Genomic DNA, 19,112 nt, shown 5'->3' with positions numbered 1-19,112 from the left:
ACCTCTCATTGATCCCAATCGGAATGAGCCAACAAAGTTTTGGGAACCGCTTTGTGCTGTATTGCCGCTCACTACGCAGTGTCTTGGATCTCCTTCCTCCCATGGGTAGAAAATACCCACAATTCCCTGATCTGCTCTGCGACTGGCATGTCACCCTTCATGGCTTGCTATGGTTTCCAACCGCCTTTGTTCCCTGAGCAGGAGGAGGAGGTGTCAGTCCCCGCCATTAAAGATCATCTCCGCAGAATTTGGGAGGTGTGGAATACTGTCAAGGAGGCCCTCACTCGCACTGCTGAAATGAACAAGCGGCTGGCCGACCATCACCGAACGCCGGAGTACCAGGTTGATCAGAAGTTGTGATTGTCGTCCTGTGACCTTCCCCTGCAGTATGAGTCACATAAGCTTGCACCCCGGTTTGTGGGGCCTTTCACGATCTCAAAGATTATATCAATCCGTTCTCCGTTCATTTGGACCTGCCTACTTCTTTGAACATCCACCCCAACATCCATGTTTCCTCCAGTGACCTCAGTCCTCCTGTCGCCCCATCCCCTCTGCACCGCCTAATTGACGACCACCCTGCTTTCACAGTTTCCCAAATACTGGATGTCAGGCCCCGGGAGAGGGTTTTCCAGTATCTGGTGGATTGGGAGGGTTACGGTCCCGAGGAGCTCGCAGGCGTCCGTTTAGGGGCAGGTACTGTGGTGATCTTGTACAGCGGTCTTTATTTTGGTGGGCCCAGTTTCTTTGCCAAGTCCTGTGCTGCTGCTAACTTTTTGTTTCAGGCTGGGCCGGGCACTTTTTGGAGGCCACTCACCTGTACCTCGTCAGCAATCATCACCAGTTAAAAGCCAGCCTGACCTTCATGCAGGTGGCAGATGATTCCTGCTGCAACCAGTGGTATTTTAGCTACCTTGACTGCGCATAGCAAAGTGCTTTTTTGAGTGTCTTGTCCTTGTTTGATTTTTGTGTTCTTTTACCTTGCACCAGTGCCTCCAGAAGGTTTGTTCCCAAGCCCCTGTCCCTCCCCCGCCAAGAACTCACCTGCTCGCTGCCTGTCTTGGACCACTCCCAGACTCAATCCTCGTACAACTAGTTTTTTTGTGTCATTAAACCCTACTTCAACTTCCACTACCTGTTTTCCTTGTCGCTTTTGGGTCTGCGTCTATGAGATAAGAGTGCTTTGAGTTACAAGCGCAGTCAAAGAAGGAATCAAATTTAAGTCAAGCACCACTTAAACAAATTATTCAAAATACAACTCAACGTTACATTGAACGTTGAATGGACATTTAATTCCAAAAATCCGTAACAGCCTACCCAAATAAGCAATACACAGTTTTTGTAGTTTTTTTTTCTAATACGGAAAATAGCATTCTATAACAATGTATTTAAACATATAGTAATAACATAATCAAAACAAACATTATAAATAATGTATAAAACATGAGGACCGGAGGCCCCAGTAAAATGGTCGCTACGCTGTCACAGCGAGTGAGCGTGTCCATGCATCCAAGTGACACGTGTGTGTTTTGACAGCGCACAAAGACACACAAGATGCATCTCTGTGCTCAAATGCAAACATTGGGGTCACATGACCGGTTCACACCCCCCCTTAGGGTGCATACACACACAAGTACCAAGACACATACACACAAAAGTAGGCCAGTCAGCCAAAGGGTTGTGTTGTTACTGTGAAAGGTTCACTGTCAGCAGATCAGTTCTTTCTAACACACACACACACACGCACACACACACACAGATGATGCTGATGATGATGGTGATAAAGGTTGAGAGGACATCATATCGGTAGACAAACTTGCAAACGAGGAATTTGTGTTATCAGGTAACCTCCAATGTTGTACTCCCCAAAAGTGGTCGAGAAGTGCATGAGTGAGAGCAAGGACAAAATATGAGGATGAAAGCCATATAACAGGAAATGGAACTTATATAGCAATGTATGGATGGAAAGACGTACATACTTCTTTGTCTTGTCAATAGTCAACAATACTAAATTTAGTGTTGCATGGTATATCGGTAATCTTTGCATTGTTAAGCAGCTTAATAAAACCCATCTCGGCAGTGTGTTAAACTCTGTCGTTATCTTCTCTTTCATGCCGTCACGCATGGCAAAAAATTGCCCTCAGCTAGTTAGCTTAGCTTTAGGATGCCGCTGTGCCTGCCAAAGTGGAGGATTTATTTTGTAGGCCCAATAACTGACACTTTGGCCACAATGTGGAGCGGTGTGTAATAGTTGACCACTAGATGTCGCTATATAGAATATATAGAATGCAGCCAAAGCGCATGCGCTTCGAAGCACGCACACTACGGTGGCTCAAAGAGACCACACTTCGCAAGCCTACCAGCAATTCTTATTTTGCGTGAGCGGACAAACTATCTCGGCGGGCGAGTGTGAAGCTCAAAGACTGAGCGATCCGGATTTAGCCGGAGAAGCTAACAAGAGCGGCTAGCGGGAATTAGTCGGAGCCATAGGCTGGAGTGGCTCACAAGAGCAGCTAGCGGGAGAAGCCAGTAAAAAAAAAAAGCTAGTAAAAGCTTGCGAGAGCAAAGCAGAAGGTGACAAGTGGGAGCCCGGATCACGCGACTTAGCGACGACCACCCAGCTGTGGAAGGTAGTCGACCCATTTGGGTCTAACACTAGATGCAAGCACCACCTGGTTTTCACGTTTGTGAAATTGTCCTTTGGGCAGCCAAAGCAGAAAGAAGATGGCGGAGAAACATGACTGACTCTAGTAAGGTGATTACTAAACCTACGATTATATAATAAAATGTATGTTGATGATATAAGACATCTTTTTTTTTTTACATATTATTGAAACCAATACTGGCTTTTTAAAATTGAATGAATTATTATTTCACCACTAGATGGCGCTTGAGATTACACACTGTCACTTTAATAACATTTTAAACTAAAAAGTAAAAATGTTTGACATTTTTTGTAGTGGCAGGAAGACATCAGCGTTCAGTAAGATGGTGGCTTCCTGCCACATTACATTTCAATAGATTAAGTTTGCAAATAAGTGAATGCTTTGTAAAGCTGTAGACAGTCATTACACCTGCTGAAGTAACAAGTGGGGGATCAATACTATCACTAAGACTGAGTGCCAAACTTGAAACATCGATAAGTTGATGATTCGGTCATTTGAGTAACTGTATTTTACAATATCATACCACAAAAGAAATCGGTACCGGTATAGATAGCAGACGTCCACAAAAAGATCCTGCGGAGTTTGCTTCATTTGAGATGAGGCAAGAGTTGTAGCAGAACCCGTCGCAGCTTCACTATGACAACGCACCTGCTCACATTGCCCTGAGCATCCGACTGTTCCTGGCCAAGAATAACAGCGCCATGCTGCAGCAACTCCCCTACTAACCCGTCCTGACTGTGTGGTTTCTCCTCTTTCCCATGCATGACATCAAGATGACGACTGAGCTGCGGAGGATCGTGAAAGAAGTCTTTGTGACACTTCCTTATCTCGTATCCCACTGACAATCCTGTCCCGAATCTGCTCTTCCTTTGTGTTGCATAACTTGTTGCGCAAGCTCATACAGGCTCAGGATGTGGCATATCCTTTGACGCAGAGGATATTCCTCAACTCCGACACGATCCCATTTCTGGCACCATGTGATGAGAAAGGAGTGCAGGTGCACGTGCAAGAATGTATGTCAGATAGCATGCAGATAGCAAACCTCCACTAAGGACAAACATTTCCACCCCTTAATCAAAACACAGTTCATCTGCACCAATACTGTAATATTGGCTTCATCCCCTCATTGATTCTTTTTTTTCCTATTTCGCTATAACGCTGGCCTGATGTTTCGTGATGCGTGCTTGGGTTTCTATTTTCAATAAATAATGTCTTCCTTCCATTATGGGGGGGTTGGGCAGCCCATGTCAAGTGACCCAAATTAACCCCATGATACGTGTGTGTGTGTGTGGGTGGGTGTCGCAAACACAAATTCCCATGAGATATTTTGCATATATGGACAAAATGGAGGGATGGATTATTTAAATTGAGTCACTTTCATTGATGATACAAATAGCTGTATCGTGTTTGTGTTGGACATGGCTATAGTTGTTAGAATATCTACGGAAAGCCAATTGAGCAATTATTCGATATCTTTAAAATCTAGCTCAAAGTGAATGTAGTATATGCTTGTTGTCCTAATTAGTAAGAAGCCTACAATTCACCGTTACAAAATACAAATACTGTAAACTGCTGTGCTTGCACTACACACTACTATGGGTACAACAACTGTGTAGTATGTAGCCTGTTAGCCTATGCTATACACTAGCCTCCCGGCTCTTAGTACTACCAAAATGCTCTTTATTGGTTTTGCCTCGTCTGCATACAGTATTGATAGGTACAAGTTATAACAAAACACTTACCACTTGCGTAAGTTTATTTTTTCTGGATACCCATGCATGTTAGTTCATTGAATTTGTCTACAAGTGCCCTGCGACCAGTGCAGGGTTCACAACTTTATTCAGTCAGTAGGCCTACCACGCCCCAAAACATCTCGAAAAGCCTTCAATTCACCGTCGTTTCCAAAGAGGACAAGGACGACAGAACATGATTGGATGGATTAAAAACAAGTCTCGACCCGAACATACAAACAAATATGGCCATTGCGTCCTCTAGTGGATATACACAGACATTGCAATCCTTATTCTGGCACAAAGTATTAAATACATTAACCAAAAGAAAGTGTACAGCGAGAGAAAGAAAAATTTAACCAGAAAATAAATAATCTGATATCTTCTCCCCACAAGCAGTCACTGCATTGAACTCACAGTAACACCAGCACTCCTTCCATACTGCTGATACCCTGTACATTCAAACATTCATATAGCTACTATGCATAATGTTAACGTGTGCCTTTCTGCCATTTGCAATTCAAAATTCAGTATTGTGAAATTAAGTATACTTTGTATATTTGTATTGTCTATTTTGTTATGCTTGAAAGACAAAATTGCCATGCCCCCCAATTTGCTGTATCTGCACCAATGTGTATTTGGCAGACACGTGACCAATAGGCATCCGCGCACCATGTTCGGGGGCACGGCACCACAACAGCCTGTCAAACCCAAATCCCGATCAACTGACTTCAACCATTCAGCGATACAATCACGATTATTATTTCAACAAAATAGACGTTCAGAATAAAAATGAGAAGCCTTATAAAGAGAAATAGTATTTGGGGAAGCTGACCTCAATTACCAACGTTGATCCATTCGAGTTAGCGTTTACATTAACAACAAATGTGGACATATTTTATTACTAGTGGCTTATACATTTGAACAATTTGTTTAACATTTATTTAGGACAACTGATATTTTTATTTTATATGGTAGAATCTGCATTGTTGCAAAAGGTGAATTGTCCCAATAACTATGTATGGGCCCCAGACCTATCTTAGCTCCTCTTCCGCAGAAAGGGAAACTCCATGAAAAAATAGGGCTAGATTAATCTCCATTATTCAGGGAATATAGAAAAAACAAAAATCACACTGCACCATTTTCAAATGATTATATGCATATATTCATATTTATTAAAAAATATTATGCAGTAGACAAAAAAGATAATTGCTTGACGCAGACATGATAATAATGGCTAATATAATTGGGTTACATGAAAGTGAAGCATATTATTTATACATGAATTTGGCTGATGTGGTTTAAGTGGCTCCAGTCTCCAAACAAGACGTCCCTTAAGGGTTGTTGTTTTTTTCCCGTTTAAACTGAGTGATCACATGTCAAAAATGTTTTCCTCCATCTTGCACATACTGTACAGTGAGATAGATAGACAGACAGACAGATACTGTAGATAGATAAAATAGATAGGTCAATACTGGTCAAAGCTGCCACAATGTCTGAGGAGAGCGTTCACAGTGAGATGCTTATGCTGATAGGATTTCATTAAGTACACTTCTTGCTAGCGGAAAGGCCACTTTAGAAAATGTTCCCTTAATGAAAGATATGAAAATGTGTTCTTGCCAAGGCCACAGAATATACATGTACTTTTTTTTTTTTATTGCGTGAAGGCACATGCGAGCGAAGGCGGCGCAGCGTGTCAAGTATCGATGATGCTATCTTAAGAGGCTTTGCTACTAAAGTCCATGTACTAGTACACAGTTTGTCTTCACAAATTCCACATAACATTTCCACTAACCAGTAAGAAAACTTAAACTACAGCAATTAGTGAGGCAAAACGGTGAACTAGTTGCTACTTGTGAAGCACTAGAAGTTAACTGGTACAATTTTATATCACTAGTCAGCCATCAACGAGTGCAGTTTTGTCTCACCACAAATGAGGTTGTCCTACTAGTACACTGCTTCTAGTGAAGACAAAGGGCATACTAGTGCATAGAATTTAGGATGGATATTATTGGTCAATATAGGTGCCTATTATACAGGAAAAGGCAGGCTTTTACAGGAAGTGTAAAATAGCATTACAGATGATGACAATTACTTTATCTCACCTGAAGGGGGCCTTCTTTACACGCACTAGTGTCCTTTCCGTGATAAGAGCAGTCGCTCAGGCTCATATCCTATTCGGATGCTCTGAAGTGCACTGCAGTTGAACTACGTCATATATATATATATATATATATATACACACATATATATATATATATATATATTAGAGCTGTCAAACAATTTTTTTTTTTATCAGATTAATCCCATTTTAGAATTTTGATTAATCACGATTAATCACTTAATTAAAAAAAGCCTTTTTATCAATATTTTTTGCGCCAAATTTGAAGAGCACCGGTTATGTTAATTATTTTGACATTTTTATGTTATGAGGACGTCTTCAACATTTTTTGATTCACTGCACACGCTCATCCTTTTTCTAATCAGTTAATAATTTGCATATTTTAAAATGCAAAAAATATGAGCCCAATATTTTGACATGAGGAAATATTCTAAATGTCAAACGCAAACATTTATTAAATGCTTTACTTTAATGCATGTAATTATGTTTATTGCTCAAACACAAGCTGTGCTACCTTAAACATAGCCATCCGGTGTCACGCTAAAGGAATATCTATGGTCAAAATTAATAATGCGATTAATCTGCGTTTCATGATTAATGCGATATTTTTTTGTAATTAATTAATCAGTTAGTGCTTTAACTTTGATAGCACTAAAATATATATATATATAACGGTCCAAGCTGCCTCTTACCCATATTCTAGGACAGGCTCCAACTCATCCGTGACCCAAATGATAAGTGCAATAGAAAATGGATGCCTGGATGAACACATGGTTTTTAACATGTTCTTTTTTGTACGTTTCAGATCCGTTCAAATTATGTGCTTGATGTATTTTCCCTGCGTATGTAAATTTTTCTGCCTGCCCTGTTACAGTATATTTATATATGTATATATATATATTGTGTGTGTCTTTGTTATAAAACAAAATTGCAACAAATATTGGTTTTCCCTTGTAAAAAACCAAAATCTTTGGCTGTTTTCATCCACGTCTTCATACTTCATTCCTATTACAGAAGTTACATTTGAGTAAATATGAGACAGACAAAAGAGAGCATATATGTTAAAGTACAGTAAGTGCGAGGGTCGGCGAATAAGCGCTGATACTGCATTGGGGGAGGGTCTGCCTGTCAGTTGCCGTGGTAACACCGGCAGGCACATTGATGACGAGCGAAGAATGCTCCATCTAAATGAAAAAACAGAAGCAGTAAAACATAAACAAGACTGCAGAGGAAAAATCATGTAGCACTGTGCATCACATTCATGTTTGCCGGCGAGCAGGCTCCTAAAATTTGAGGACTCAACTTTTTTTGTAGACATCTCTAAGTGATGATGTGTCTCACTAAAAGATTCTCATGGGCGGTGCCATTTTGTGGTGAACCAGAATGGATCGTCAAAATACCAATATTGCATGAAATGGTATTGTTACTTCTCAAGTAAACAGATAAATCACCTACTGTAATACCTTTGCTGTCTAAAACAGTAATATATTAAGAATTGATGACTGAATACATGTTTTTGTCATCATTTTTTTTTAACATCAATCAATCAAATTAATTTCAAAAGCACTTTTAAAGGAAAAGTTGTCAAATGGTCCTCTTCAGTTTCGGTCAAGAATTTTCATTTTGGTGCATCTCTAGTTAACACTCAATTTGTAGTAAGTCATTAAACTACGACGGCGTATTAGGGCCACGTATAAATATATTTTTTAGAGGGTGGGGGCAATATTCCAAGAAAAAAACTTCACACATTTGCGAGAAAGAAACTCGTAACTTTATAAAGTAGCAGATTTGTGAGAAAAAAACACAGAAACTTACGAGAAATACACATACTGGTACTTGTACCGTTTGTGCTAATACTTTTCGGTCCAGGTTTCAAATAAGGAGATAGTAATGGCTTTAACCATATATAATACTGTTATTGAACAAAAGTTGTTGATTTAAGAAAAACTCAGATTTCATGGGTGCAAAAGTATGTGAACCTCTCACTTAATCGGACATTGAACCTCCTTTTGCAATGAGAACTTAATCCAAACACTTTCTTTAGTGATTTATCAGACTTTTTGCCACTTTTCCTTGCAAAATACAGCCAGTTGAGATGGATGAGCGTCTAGCATAAACTGCCCGCTTCAGGTCCCGCGCCACAGTATTTTGAAAGAATTTCAGTCAGGATTTTGGCTGGGCACATCCAGAACATGCATCTTGTTGTTCTTCAGCCATTCCTTGGTTGTATTGCTGGAATGCTTTGGATTATTGTCATGTTGCGTGATCCATCTTCTACCAGGCTGTAACTTCACAAAGGACGGCTTCAGGTTATGTTCCAGGCTTTCACAATATTCCTCTGAATTCATGATTCCCTGGACTATGTGGAGTTGTCCAGGTCCTGAGGATGAAAAGCCAGCCCAGAATTTAACATTCTCACCCTCATGCTTCACTCTAGGGTGAAGGTTCTTTTGCTGGTATGCAGTGTTGACTTTTCACCAAACATGACTGTTTTAGTTGTGACCAAACAGTTACATTTTGGACTCATCTGTCCACAGAAGGGACTTCAGTGTTGTCGAGGTACTCGCTGGCAAAGTTGAGATGGGCAGCTTTGATCTTTTTTTGTTAGCAGAGGCTTCTACCTAGCAAGCCTTCCATGAAAGCCTTGTCGATGGAATTTTCTTCTGATTGTTGAAGCATGCCCATGTGTCCCAGATGCAGCAAAAGAGGTCTGCAAATCCCTTGAAGTGATGCACAGGTTGGCTTTCACCTGAATTATCATTTGTCTTGTGGTTCTTGCTGATATTTTTAGAAGGTTGTCTACTTCTAGGCAGGATTGTAGTAATTTTCAGTGTTCTGTAGTTGCAGATGATCTGCTTCACAGTGGAATGATGAAGCATTTTTTTTTTAGATGACTATAGCTTTCCCCAGACAGATGTGCTGTCACTACCCTCTTCCTCTCAGCATGACTGACCTGTATGGGTTCACCTGGGTAAGACTAAAGCAACGTGGTTTTGTCTCTGTTTCAGTCAGTGATACACAATTTCTTTGCTAAACCTCTCATTTTATTGGTCAATTTCAGTGGTTAGTTTAGCTACCAATTTGTCCTACTTGATCCTACTTGACTGCGTGTTTTAAGCAATGCCGTTTAGGGTTCACTTACTTTTGCACCTACATGAATTGACCAAAAACTCTTTTTAATTAAGTTTTGACTACACACACACACAAAAGCATTGAATTGATAAACCTACACCTGTTATTTCATATAAAATGTAATGGTTCAGATTGAACAACAAAATCAGGTTGAAACAATTGGAAAGTCCAAATATTTGGACAGTGAAGCAAGTTTTGTTATTTTAGCTATTGACGAAAACTTATTCAGGATACAATCATATAATATAGAAGCAAAGTGCAGATTCTCAGCTAAAATTTGAGAGTATTCACATCCAAATTGAAGCAAGGGTTTAGGAATTACACCTCTTTTATATGTAGCTGTCTCTTTTTCAAGGGACCACAAGTAATTGGACAATTGACTCAGAAGGCTGGGGAAAAAAAAGCCTAGGGCTCTTTCCTCATTAACCTGCCATCAATTATGCAGTTGAAAGGTCTGGAGTTTATCCAAGGTGTGCCATTTGCATTTGGAAGCTGTTTCTGTGAACACACAACATGCTGTCAAAGGAGCTCTCAATAGGGGTGAAATAAAAAAAGAAGAAAACCATCAGCGGGCGAGCAGAAATGTTAAGAGTGGCCAAATCAACAGTTTGGTACATTGTGAGAAAAACAAAGTGCACTGGTGAACTTGTAAACTCAAAAAGGCCTGGACGTCCAAAGAAGACATCAGTGGTGGATGATCGCAGAATCCTTTCCCTGGTGAAGAAACCCCCCTTCACAACATCCACTCAAGTGAAGAACACAGTAGGTGCATCAGTATCTAAGACTACCATGAAGAGAAGACGTCATGAGAATAATTACAAAGGATTCACCACAAGGTGCAAACCATTAATCAGCCTCACAAACAGAATTGACCTTGTCAAAAAACACCTGATGAAGCCAGACCAGTTCTAGAAAAGCATTATTTGGAAAGATGAGACTATCAGCCTGTACCAGAAGGATGAGAAGAAGAAAGTTTGGAGAAGAATTGGAACAGGTCATGATCCAAAGCACAGCACATCTTCTGTAAAACATAGTGGTATTAGTGTGATGCCATGGGCAGGCATGACTTTCAATGGCACTGGGTCACTTGTGTTTTTTGCTGATGTGGCAAAAGACAGAAGCAGCCGGATGAATTCTGAAGTGTATAGGATATAATTTCTACTCTGATTCTGCCATATGCAGCAAAGTTGATTCGACGGTACTTCACAGCATCACAGATGGACAATAATCCAAAACATACTGAAAAAGCCACCCAGGATTTTTTTAAAGCAAAGAAGTGGAATATTCTGCAATGGCAGAATCAATCACCAGATCTCAGCCCAATCGAGAATGTATTTCACTTGCTCAAGACAAAACATAAGACAGAAAGACGTTCAAAAATGCAACAACTGAAGACAGCTGCAGTCAAAGCATAAGAAAGGATGAAACCCAGAGTTTGGTGATGTCCATGGGTTCCAGACTTCAGGCAGTCATTGCCTGCAAATGATTCTCAACAAGATATTGAAAAGTACAATTTTACTCTACGTTATGTTTATTTGTCCAATTACTTTTGAGCCCTCGAAATAAGGAGCATTTGCATAAAAATAGCTACAATTCCTACATGCTTAGTCATATATTTCTGTCCAACCCCTTTAATGAAAGCTTAAGGTCTGCACTTCAATTCCATTTGACTTGTTTCCGTTTAAATCCAAAGTGGTGGCATTCAGAGCCCAAATCATGAACATTGTGTTACTGTCCAAATATTTCTGAACCTAACTCTATGTGACTCTAATACGTCCTAGCAGTCTTCTTGGACAATGGCATAGATTTAAACATTTGGGGTGGACCTGGACTTATGTGCCATTCACAGAGAAAAGTGACCTCTGTCGGACCAACTTCTAATTAGTGGTGGGACAAAATATCCTGAAGCATCATATTTGTTTTGTGTTTTTTTTTTTTTTCATTTGATGGTTGCAGACGTCTTCCTGGTTCACTGTTAGACTTTATCGGACTTAAGTGTGGTGCCATTTTGACACATAATGTTTTCTTCTGGATTTGTACCACATGTATTATCTTACTAGCGAAGTATCTCATTCGACCATCAAACAACAAGTAGCGCATATCTCCTAGCAATATGCTAAAATCAACAACAAGATGAGACTGAACATGTATTTGTACCTGGCATCACTCCTAGTAGCACTGGGGGTTAAAGACTTGCTCCGGCCTTGACATGTTGGACGGCGCCATCATGGGACTGATGTTGGCGTTCTCCTGACTGACGGCCGATGTGCCCACCACAGGCTGACTGCCACCCCACTGGCTGTAGCAGCCATCCTCCAGGGGACTGTTGTCCAGGCATGTTCCCCTCTGGCATGAGGACTGCGCCGGCGTCAGGGGCTGCACGTACATGCAGCTGCTGTGATTGGCCGACATACTCTGCTGAGAGTGGTCCAGCCCATTGGTGGCGCTTGGCCAGGGACCTGCACATGGGAATGTTTGGTTTTCCAGAACCGGACCGTTGTGCGTAACAGACGGACGGGGCATCTTGTACTGGTCCTCCGACCACGGAGCAGGACAAGTTGTAGGGTCAGAGATGGTGGCATTGCAAGGAATCGAGGGTGGCATCACAGAATATAAATCATTCTGATTAAGTTGAATCGGCTGCTGCTGCTGTCCAAAAGCTGGAAAGTGGGCCGGAGTAGCAACAGCAGAAGAATCAGGAACAATAAGATTCGGTAGTTCTATTTCTGGGCTGAAAATATCCTGAAGTTGCAGAAGCTGAAGTCCTGCCTGGTGCTCATTTGCAGGACCTGGCACGGGTCCACAGTGGGAAAGTTTCTGGGTGCTGCTGAAAGCCGGAGCAGATCCAGAGTTGAAGCTGTTGGTTTGGGGGAAAATTCCACCCTGGGACTGTGTCGGGAACTTGTGCAGCGGTTGCATGAATGTGTCTTGCTTCAGGCAAGTGGGAGAGCACTCGTCACCATTCTCCTTGAACAAAACAGAATCAATTTGGTCAAATATCTCATTGAAGAGAACGTTGTCCAACTCGGACCGCACGCTGTCCTCCTTGTCGCCCCCTTCACCCAAGCGCTTGAGAGTCTCCTCCCACTGCATCAGCTCGGAGTCGTCCACCTCCAACTTCTCCAGGGCGCCGCAGAAGTCTCCCTTCTGCGCCATCTCTTGCAGGCTGTTGATCACAGCCATCACAGACTGCTTAGCCTCCTCCTTCACCATGATGGGGGCGCTGGAAGTGGCCCCCACGCCCGTGTCCTGCCAACCGTTACTGGGCACGCTCACCAGCGCCCGAGTGTCCATGAAGACCTGATCCACAGGAAAAGCCACCTCTGTGGTGTGCCTGTATGCGGACTCGTCCTGCCTGAGGAAGCAGTCCAGTAGCGAGCGGGGCAACTGCGTCTTCTTGCTGGCATCTGCGTCATCGTTATTGTTGAACTTTTTGTTGAACTGCATCTGCGTGAGGTCCATGGTTGACCCGGTGTTGTAAAGCATAGCCTCGCCCGTGGTGAAGCCGAAGGGTAGCTGCATCCTCCTCTGGCGTAGGTAGTCCTCGCCCTCAGCATTGCTGGAACACACAAAGCAGAGATCACGTTAATGACAAGATGATGCTGAGCGTCCATTTACACTTTTACCCAAATAAATTAGCAGAACTAAAATAAAAAAAGAGGTAATCTGTTACCTCAATTATTTTTTATGTTGATTAGGTTTTCCAGAACTTGAATGGTTTGATTACACCCAACTTATTATTATTATTTTTTATACATAGTTACTTAGAAGCGTTCTGTTACAGCAACTCAATTATTCTCAGTTACTAATTTATAAATGTTAGTTTTTAAAACTACTGCATTAAGTTAACAAAAATCCAAACAATAAGTACAGTGTGTCTTTACGAGGTTGACGGGAATGCTGAGCCTATCCGAGCTGTCTTTGGGAAGTAGGTAGGGTACACCCTGAACTGGAGTACCCGGAGAAAACCCACACAGGAATGTGGAAAGCATGCAACCTCCACTTGTATTGTTTTTTGATGATGCAGCATTAGGAGAAATTAAGGGTTTTGTATCTTGCTCAAGGACACTTCCACATGGTCACATGGGTTGATGATCAAACCCACAGGGTTGGGAGACGACCATTCTACCACCTGAGCCATGCCGCCAGTAAAGATTTTGCTTTTGACCTTAGATGTTCCGACTGTATACGAGGAGAGCAACACTCACACTATAGCTCGCTGATAGGCGATGATGAAGTCGGGCCTTCCTCCTTTGTAGATCAGCTTGGCGTTGGCTTTGACCCAAACCCAGCTTCCCGACTTACTCAGGAGACGGAAAGTCGTCAGGCCGCTGTCTCCAGTTTTAATCACTGTGAAGCAAAATCGTTAGCAATAGGAGCAGTTGATGAGGCCTTCAATCCACATTGGCAAGTATCAAAATTGTCTGACTTACTGCGTATGTGGTTGTCGGCACAGTACATCATGTCAGCGGCGTGGATAAACTGGTAGCCAGAGCCTTTCATGCACAGCTCTGTCTCCGAGTAGCCCAAAATTATCTTCCCCCTACAGAGAAGAAACAAGGTCACACAATTTACCAGAAAAAAATGTAACAACAAAAAGTGTAGGGAGATTGGAGTGCTGTGTGTCACCTGCTGTCAACGCCCATAGGTGTGAAGTCCAGCTTGTGCTTGGTCTGAAAGAGCAACATTTTGGAGCGGATCTCCACGATGGATGGAGACTGGACGGGCGTGGCAATGGCGAAGAGCGCGAGCTGCGGTTTGCCGTGTGACCCGTTGTCCCTGAAGACGTTTTGGCCATGCAGGTACTTGAGTCGTCCCTGAAACTTGAGAGCCTGGTGGAAAGATGACAGGACAAAACAGCACAAGTTATATTAAGCTATAAATGATGCTATATTTTAGAACATTTGTATATGTGAAGGCGTTTCTCACTAAAAAGCCAGATGAGTTGTCCAGGAGGCAACGGAAGCGACACACAAAACCTCTCTCCAGGAAGGACGAGTTCTCCGGAGGAAGTTGATCAGGACTGTAGAAGTCTGTGTTCATGCATTCCTCCAAGCCTGGTAAGCCAAGACTTTTGTAGTTCACATTTGTAGTGTAGGTGTAGTGTAGGGTGTTTAAATTCCCCAAGTTTCACTTTACAAAATCCAAGCATTTATTGTATAAACCTGTAAACTTAACTAGGAACCACTATTCCAGTCCAGGACATTTTACAACTTTACACTTAAGTATTTAAGATGCCACCTGCTGGAAGTGAAAGGAAAGGTGAAGAAAATGAGCTGTCACCTCCCTTTGTAGTAGGACTGATAGATTTGGGAAAATAATATAATTGCATTTTATACCTCAACATTGCAATTGTGATTTAATATGCACATTTTTAATGTCATTTTATAATGTATTTTAAACAAACAAAATAATTCATCTTTCTTACAAAAAAAATCTGCTTTTTTTATACCTGTATTTTATACTATGCAAAAATCAAACACTCAACTTAACTAAGATTGATAAATAAAAATAAAAACACATACAAATATACATAAAAGGATCTCCAGTCAGTAACATGGTATAACGTGTAGGAAAAGCAAGATTATACCTGCTTTTATTATGTAATATCTTTCCATTTCAAAAACAGATGAGTGTTAGCAGTTACCACAAGCAGCACCGACAGCCGCTATTTTATCAATTACATCTGGGAAGACTTTCACCAAGAGGTCAGAGTATGATTTTTCTGGCCCGTTCAACCATGAGAACATTTGTGGAGGTCAGACTTCTGAGATCCTTATGAATTATAATCGACTTTATAGAAAATGAAAAACTCCACACAAAATTTTGCTTTGTATGATGCAAAATCCGGTACCTGACAATGTTGAGAGACCCAAGGTCACATACCTGGTCCACCTGTGTCAGGTGGATTTAGAGCAAAGTGGAGGTTCTGCCTGAATGTAGCGCGGTCATCCGTGTGGATGAGCTCAAACACACTTTGGTGGATCACATCCGACTGCACAAGGAAAGAAAGACCATGTCAGGAGACAATCTACTTAATTTCGTAGTGCGCTAAAAAAGTTCAAGATGAACAATAACATTCACCTGCTGGAAGCCCAGGTATTCTTTGATGGTGGGCGATGTGTAGAACACGGACCCCTCAAACGTGACCACCAGCACAAAGCCATTCAGTGCCTGTGCCGTCACACAACGTTACAACTTATAGACGCTTTCTGATGTGTCACTTTATCAATTCAAAGACAACAGATACAACAACGATAATTCTTGATTTTGACTGGCACTGTCAAAAAAGTACATGTTTAACAATACGCTCTAATATTATGATTGTCTACTATAATTTTTTTTTAAAGGTATATATATTATATTATATTAAGCTAATATATTTTGTATAGACAGAATTTTATTTGAAGGAAAAACTTCCTGTTAGCATTTGAATGGGATCATCCCTTTGCTTTTAGCATTAACACCAGGCTAGCGATGTTTTAAAAACGAAGCATGTTTTGTATTTAAATATACAGTGGATGTAATTATTATCGTCGTGTGTTTAGTTCTACAGTTAACTCCAACTGGGTTGTAATTAAACAGCTTAAAGGACGCTTAGGGACAACAGAATAACATACACTACACACTTGCTAGTTGCTAAGGCTACGCAAGCAAAATGGTGCATTCAGGGTACTTTCACAGCATCGGAAATGTCGTATTTATTCGATGATAACGTGTTTTTTCACTTATAATGTGGCTGCTAAGTGTTTAATGCTACACACAAATACACTCTAAAATAATACATGGTCAACATGTGCAGATGATTTCCCAGAGAAATTAGACTTGGCTTTGTCTATTACCTGGAGCAGCAGGTCTCCCTCAGAGAAGCCTTTGGTCGCCAGGCTGTTGCCATTGGACCCGTTGGCTCCAAGAAATCCACTGCTGGTGCTGTTCTTTATCGTAGCTGCAACAGTGATAAGGGTAAACATGACAAGTTGGCTACTTCATGGCCTTATTATTCAAGACTTTTTAATCAAATGTAAACAGAGTTGTTGAACTTGAAGATATTTGACTGTTCATAATCCATTCAGTGGCAAGAGAGCAACAAATGCGCCTTTGGCTTGTTTTGAGACAAAATCTCGTTTTATAATCCCGTCCTAAGAGGGGTAAAGAACAAGAGGTAATAGGATACCACTTTCTTATTTTCCATGCCACAAACCAACGCAACGCTCACATTTGGCAAACTGATTACAAGTTACTTTTAACTGCAAACCTTGTTTGAGTCATGTGCTGCTTTTCCTCTTGCACATTGAGTCCAGCAACTCGTCAGGTTCGCGGCTGGGTATTTACTTTGGCATCTTGTGCCACTATTGTGTAAGCACATCGCTGTTATGGGCGGAGCTGCTTAACAGTGCACATGAGATACTTCCCATCAGGCTGCAATTCAAAAGACTATTGTAGCTTATGAAAAACATGGAGATCATTTTGTATATTACCCCCTCCAAACACAATGATTTGTATTTTAGTAACTGCTTGTTCTAAATAAACAATATTGACACAACTTTATCAAAGGGTGGGAATAACAATTAAAGGGCCGAATGGTGCAGAGTGATGACTACATTACCACATTTGAAAGTGCCTAATAAACAAAGATGACTTGACTTTTTGTTGTACGGTGTACAGTGCACTTATTTTGGGAACACACAAAAGCAGTAATCTACTACATCCAGCAGATGGAGCTGTGGTGGGAAAAAAGTGGAACCTGACCAGAGATTTGTTCTCAGTGACTTACTAGTTTATAGATACAAGTGAATGCAAATAAAATATTGGCCAGAGGTTTTATTCCCTCACCTGCAGATGTATTGGACTAGCAAGGAACTTGAGTTTATGAAGCGCCACCACGAGGCTACCTAGCCTCTCACTGGCATGTAGCTGAAAAGTCTCACATTCACAAAAATAAATATCTCCCTTCCTGCATCAGTACGGAGCTTTTGTTCCCCTTTTGCAGGCAATCGTTGACGTGAGAACTTCCCTGATGTGGATGGCCACTACGGGAACATCCCAGGAAGTGGCCATTCCCAAATGAACCATCATGTCCAGTCTCGCCAACTCATTCAGGAGGGAAGGAGACACCGCTGTCAAACAAACTTAAATCGCAGCCTTTTAATGCAACCACTAGCTATGTCATCAGAAACAACAAGAAGTATATCACTATCATGGTTCAGTTTTAACAAATCCACTGCAAAAGACGGAATGCCGACTGGCCGCTCCTATTCCATATCTGGAAAACCCACCAAGAGTCCCTCTCCTGTTTTTCCCCTCCATTCAGACCTTGCGTGAGTAAGTGGGCCTCTCAGGGGCCTCATGTTTGTTTTCATTCGAGTTTTCTTCCCCAGCGGTGAATCTTCTCTTCCATCTCTTTCCATTATTAACCCACTTGACAGTTTCTGGTGCCGCTCCATACAAACGTCCAACAGGAATTGCTTGCAAGATGGGCTTGATGCCTCATGGATCCTTGCCAGCATCTCTCACAGATGAGAACTCGTTTTAATAGATCATTTCCTGCTCAAGAGTCAAGTCAAGAGTTGCAGCTTGCCTTGATTTTGTTAACGGTACAAAAACAAACTAGATCAACAATGACATTTGTCTGCCTTTTTCCTTGTTACAACCAATTCCTTTATTTAACCAGGTAAAAAATAATAATAATTTAGATTAAAAATGAGTAACCTGGCCAGGGTAACAAAAGCACACAATCATTACAGCAATTTAAGACAAAAAACAATATATATGTATACACAAAATCCTCATCATACTATCATTCAAATTTCAATGAATTTACTAACACTTTAAAAACAATCACATTGCCCAATAGTATTTGTTACGTGTTCTTTTAAAACTGTGGGTATTGAGTCAACCCCACAATTTTTTTTCACAAATCGAATTATCCAATTGCATAATGCACACACACTTGGAGCAATATCCAGGTGGGAGAAAAGTACATCTTGTATGTGCAAGTCATAAGCAAGTCTCCTGTACAATAAGCAAGTCTGCTTGTTTTGCAAGCACAAAACTAAAATACTTTTCTTTCAAATACAAAAGAACTGTTGAGAACTGCACACTGTTGAAAATTTAGATTTTGTAAACAGGCAACACTTGTCAAATGATGTTTTTTAAGTCTAAATAAAGCAAGTCCCAAATCCTAAAACTGTCATTAGATTAGAATAGATAGATAGACGTCAGATTAACCCATTCCGCTCCCCATATTAACGTATTTCTGCTCGGCTCGCTGGCGGGTCAAGTCAGCCCAACCCACGCACGCACTGCATTTCCACATCCAATGTGCATCTGGGACGCTGGGCCCACAACAATAGTCGAGCGCGGGAAACAACACGTAACCAAAACACGGAAGCCATGGAGGACAACGCTGCCCGGTATCGGTTGCTCGTTCTGTTTTTTTTTGGGGTGGTGCTTCAGATGTGGCGC

At 41.3% G+C, this 19,112-nt stretch overlaps 2 protein-coding genes across 2 annotated transcripts in view; both read right to left on the bottom strand.

Annotated features, from left to right (window-relative positions):
- LOC147164285 (aryl hydrocarbon receptor-like) overlaps positions 1-4,480 on the bottom strand; it is a 60,209-nt gene extending 55,729 nt beyond the window's left edge. Inside the window, exons 1-2 of the mRNA XM_086090693.1 lie at positions 4,406-4,480; positions 1,133-1,162 (exon numbers count right to left, since the gene is read on the bottom strand). The gene's annotated coding sequence lies outside the window, so the exon portion shown is untranslated. The remainder of the gene's footprint in view (positions 1-1,132; positions 1,163-4,405) is intronic.
- A 1,065-nt stretch (positions 4,481-5,545) lies between these two features.
- The window catches only part of LOC147164284 (aryl hydrocarbon receptor-like), a 45,619-nt gene continuing 32,052 nt past the window's right edge, over positions 5,546-19,112 (bottom strand). Inside the window, exons 3-11 of the mRNA XM_086090870.1 lie at positions 16,490-16,593; positions 15,732-15,821; positions 15,534-15,642; positions 14,577-14,704; positions 14,277-14,479; positions 14,081-14,190; positions 13,856-13,997; positions 11,805-13,206; positions 5,546-7,699 (exon numbers count right to left, since the gene is read on the bottom strand). Coding sequence (XP_085946996.1) covers positions 11,817-13,206; positions 13,856-13,997; positions 14,081-14,190; positions 14,277-14,479; positions 14,577-14,704; positions 15,534-15,642; positions 15,732-15,821; positions 16,490-16,593 — 2,276 coding nt within the window. The 3' untranslated portion in view covers positions 5,546-7,699; positions 11,805-11,816. The remainder of the gene's footprint in view (positions 7,700-11,804; positions 13,207-13,855; positions 13,998-14,080; positions 14,191-14,276; positions 14,480-14,576; positions 14,705-15,533; positions 15,643-15,731; positions 15,822-16,489; positions 16,594-19,112) is intronic.

The sequence above is a fragment of the Leptonotus elevatus genome, chromosome 12, assembly GCF_054856555.1.
Source record: "Leptonotus elevatus isolate MCC_2025b chromosome 12, RoL_Lele_1.0, whole genome shotgun sequence".
NCBI lineage: Eukaryota > Metazoa > Chordata > Actinopteri > Syngnathiformes > Syngnathidae > Leptonotus > Leptonotus elevatus.
This window is presented reverse-complemented; position numbering and strand designations above follow the sequence as displayed.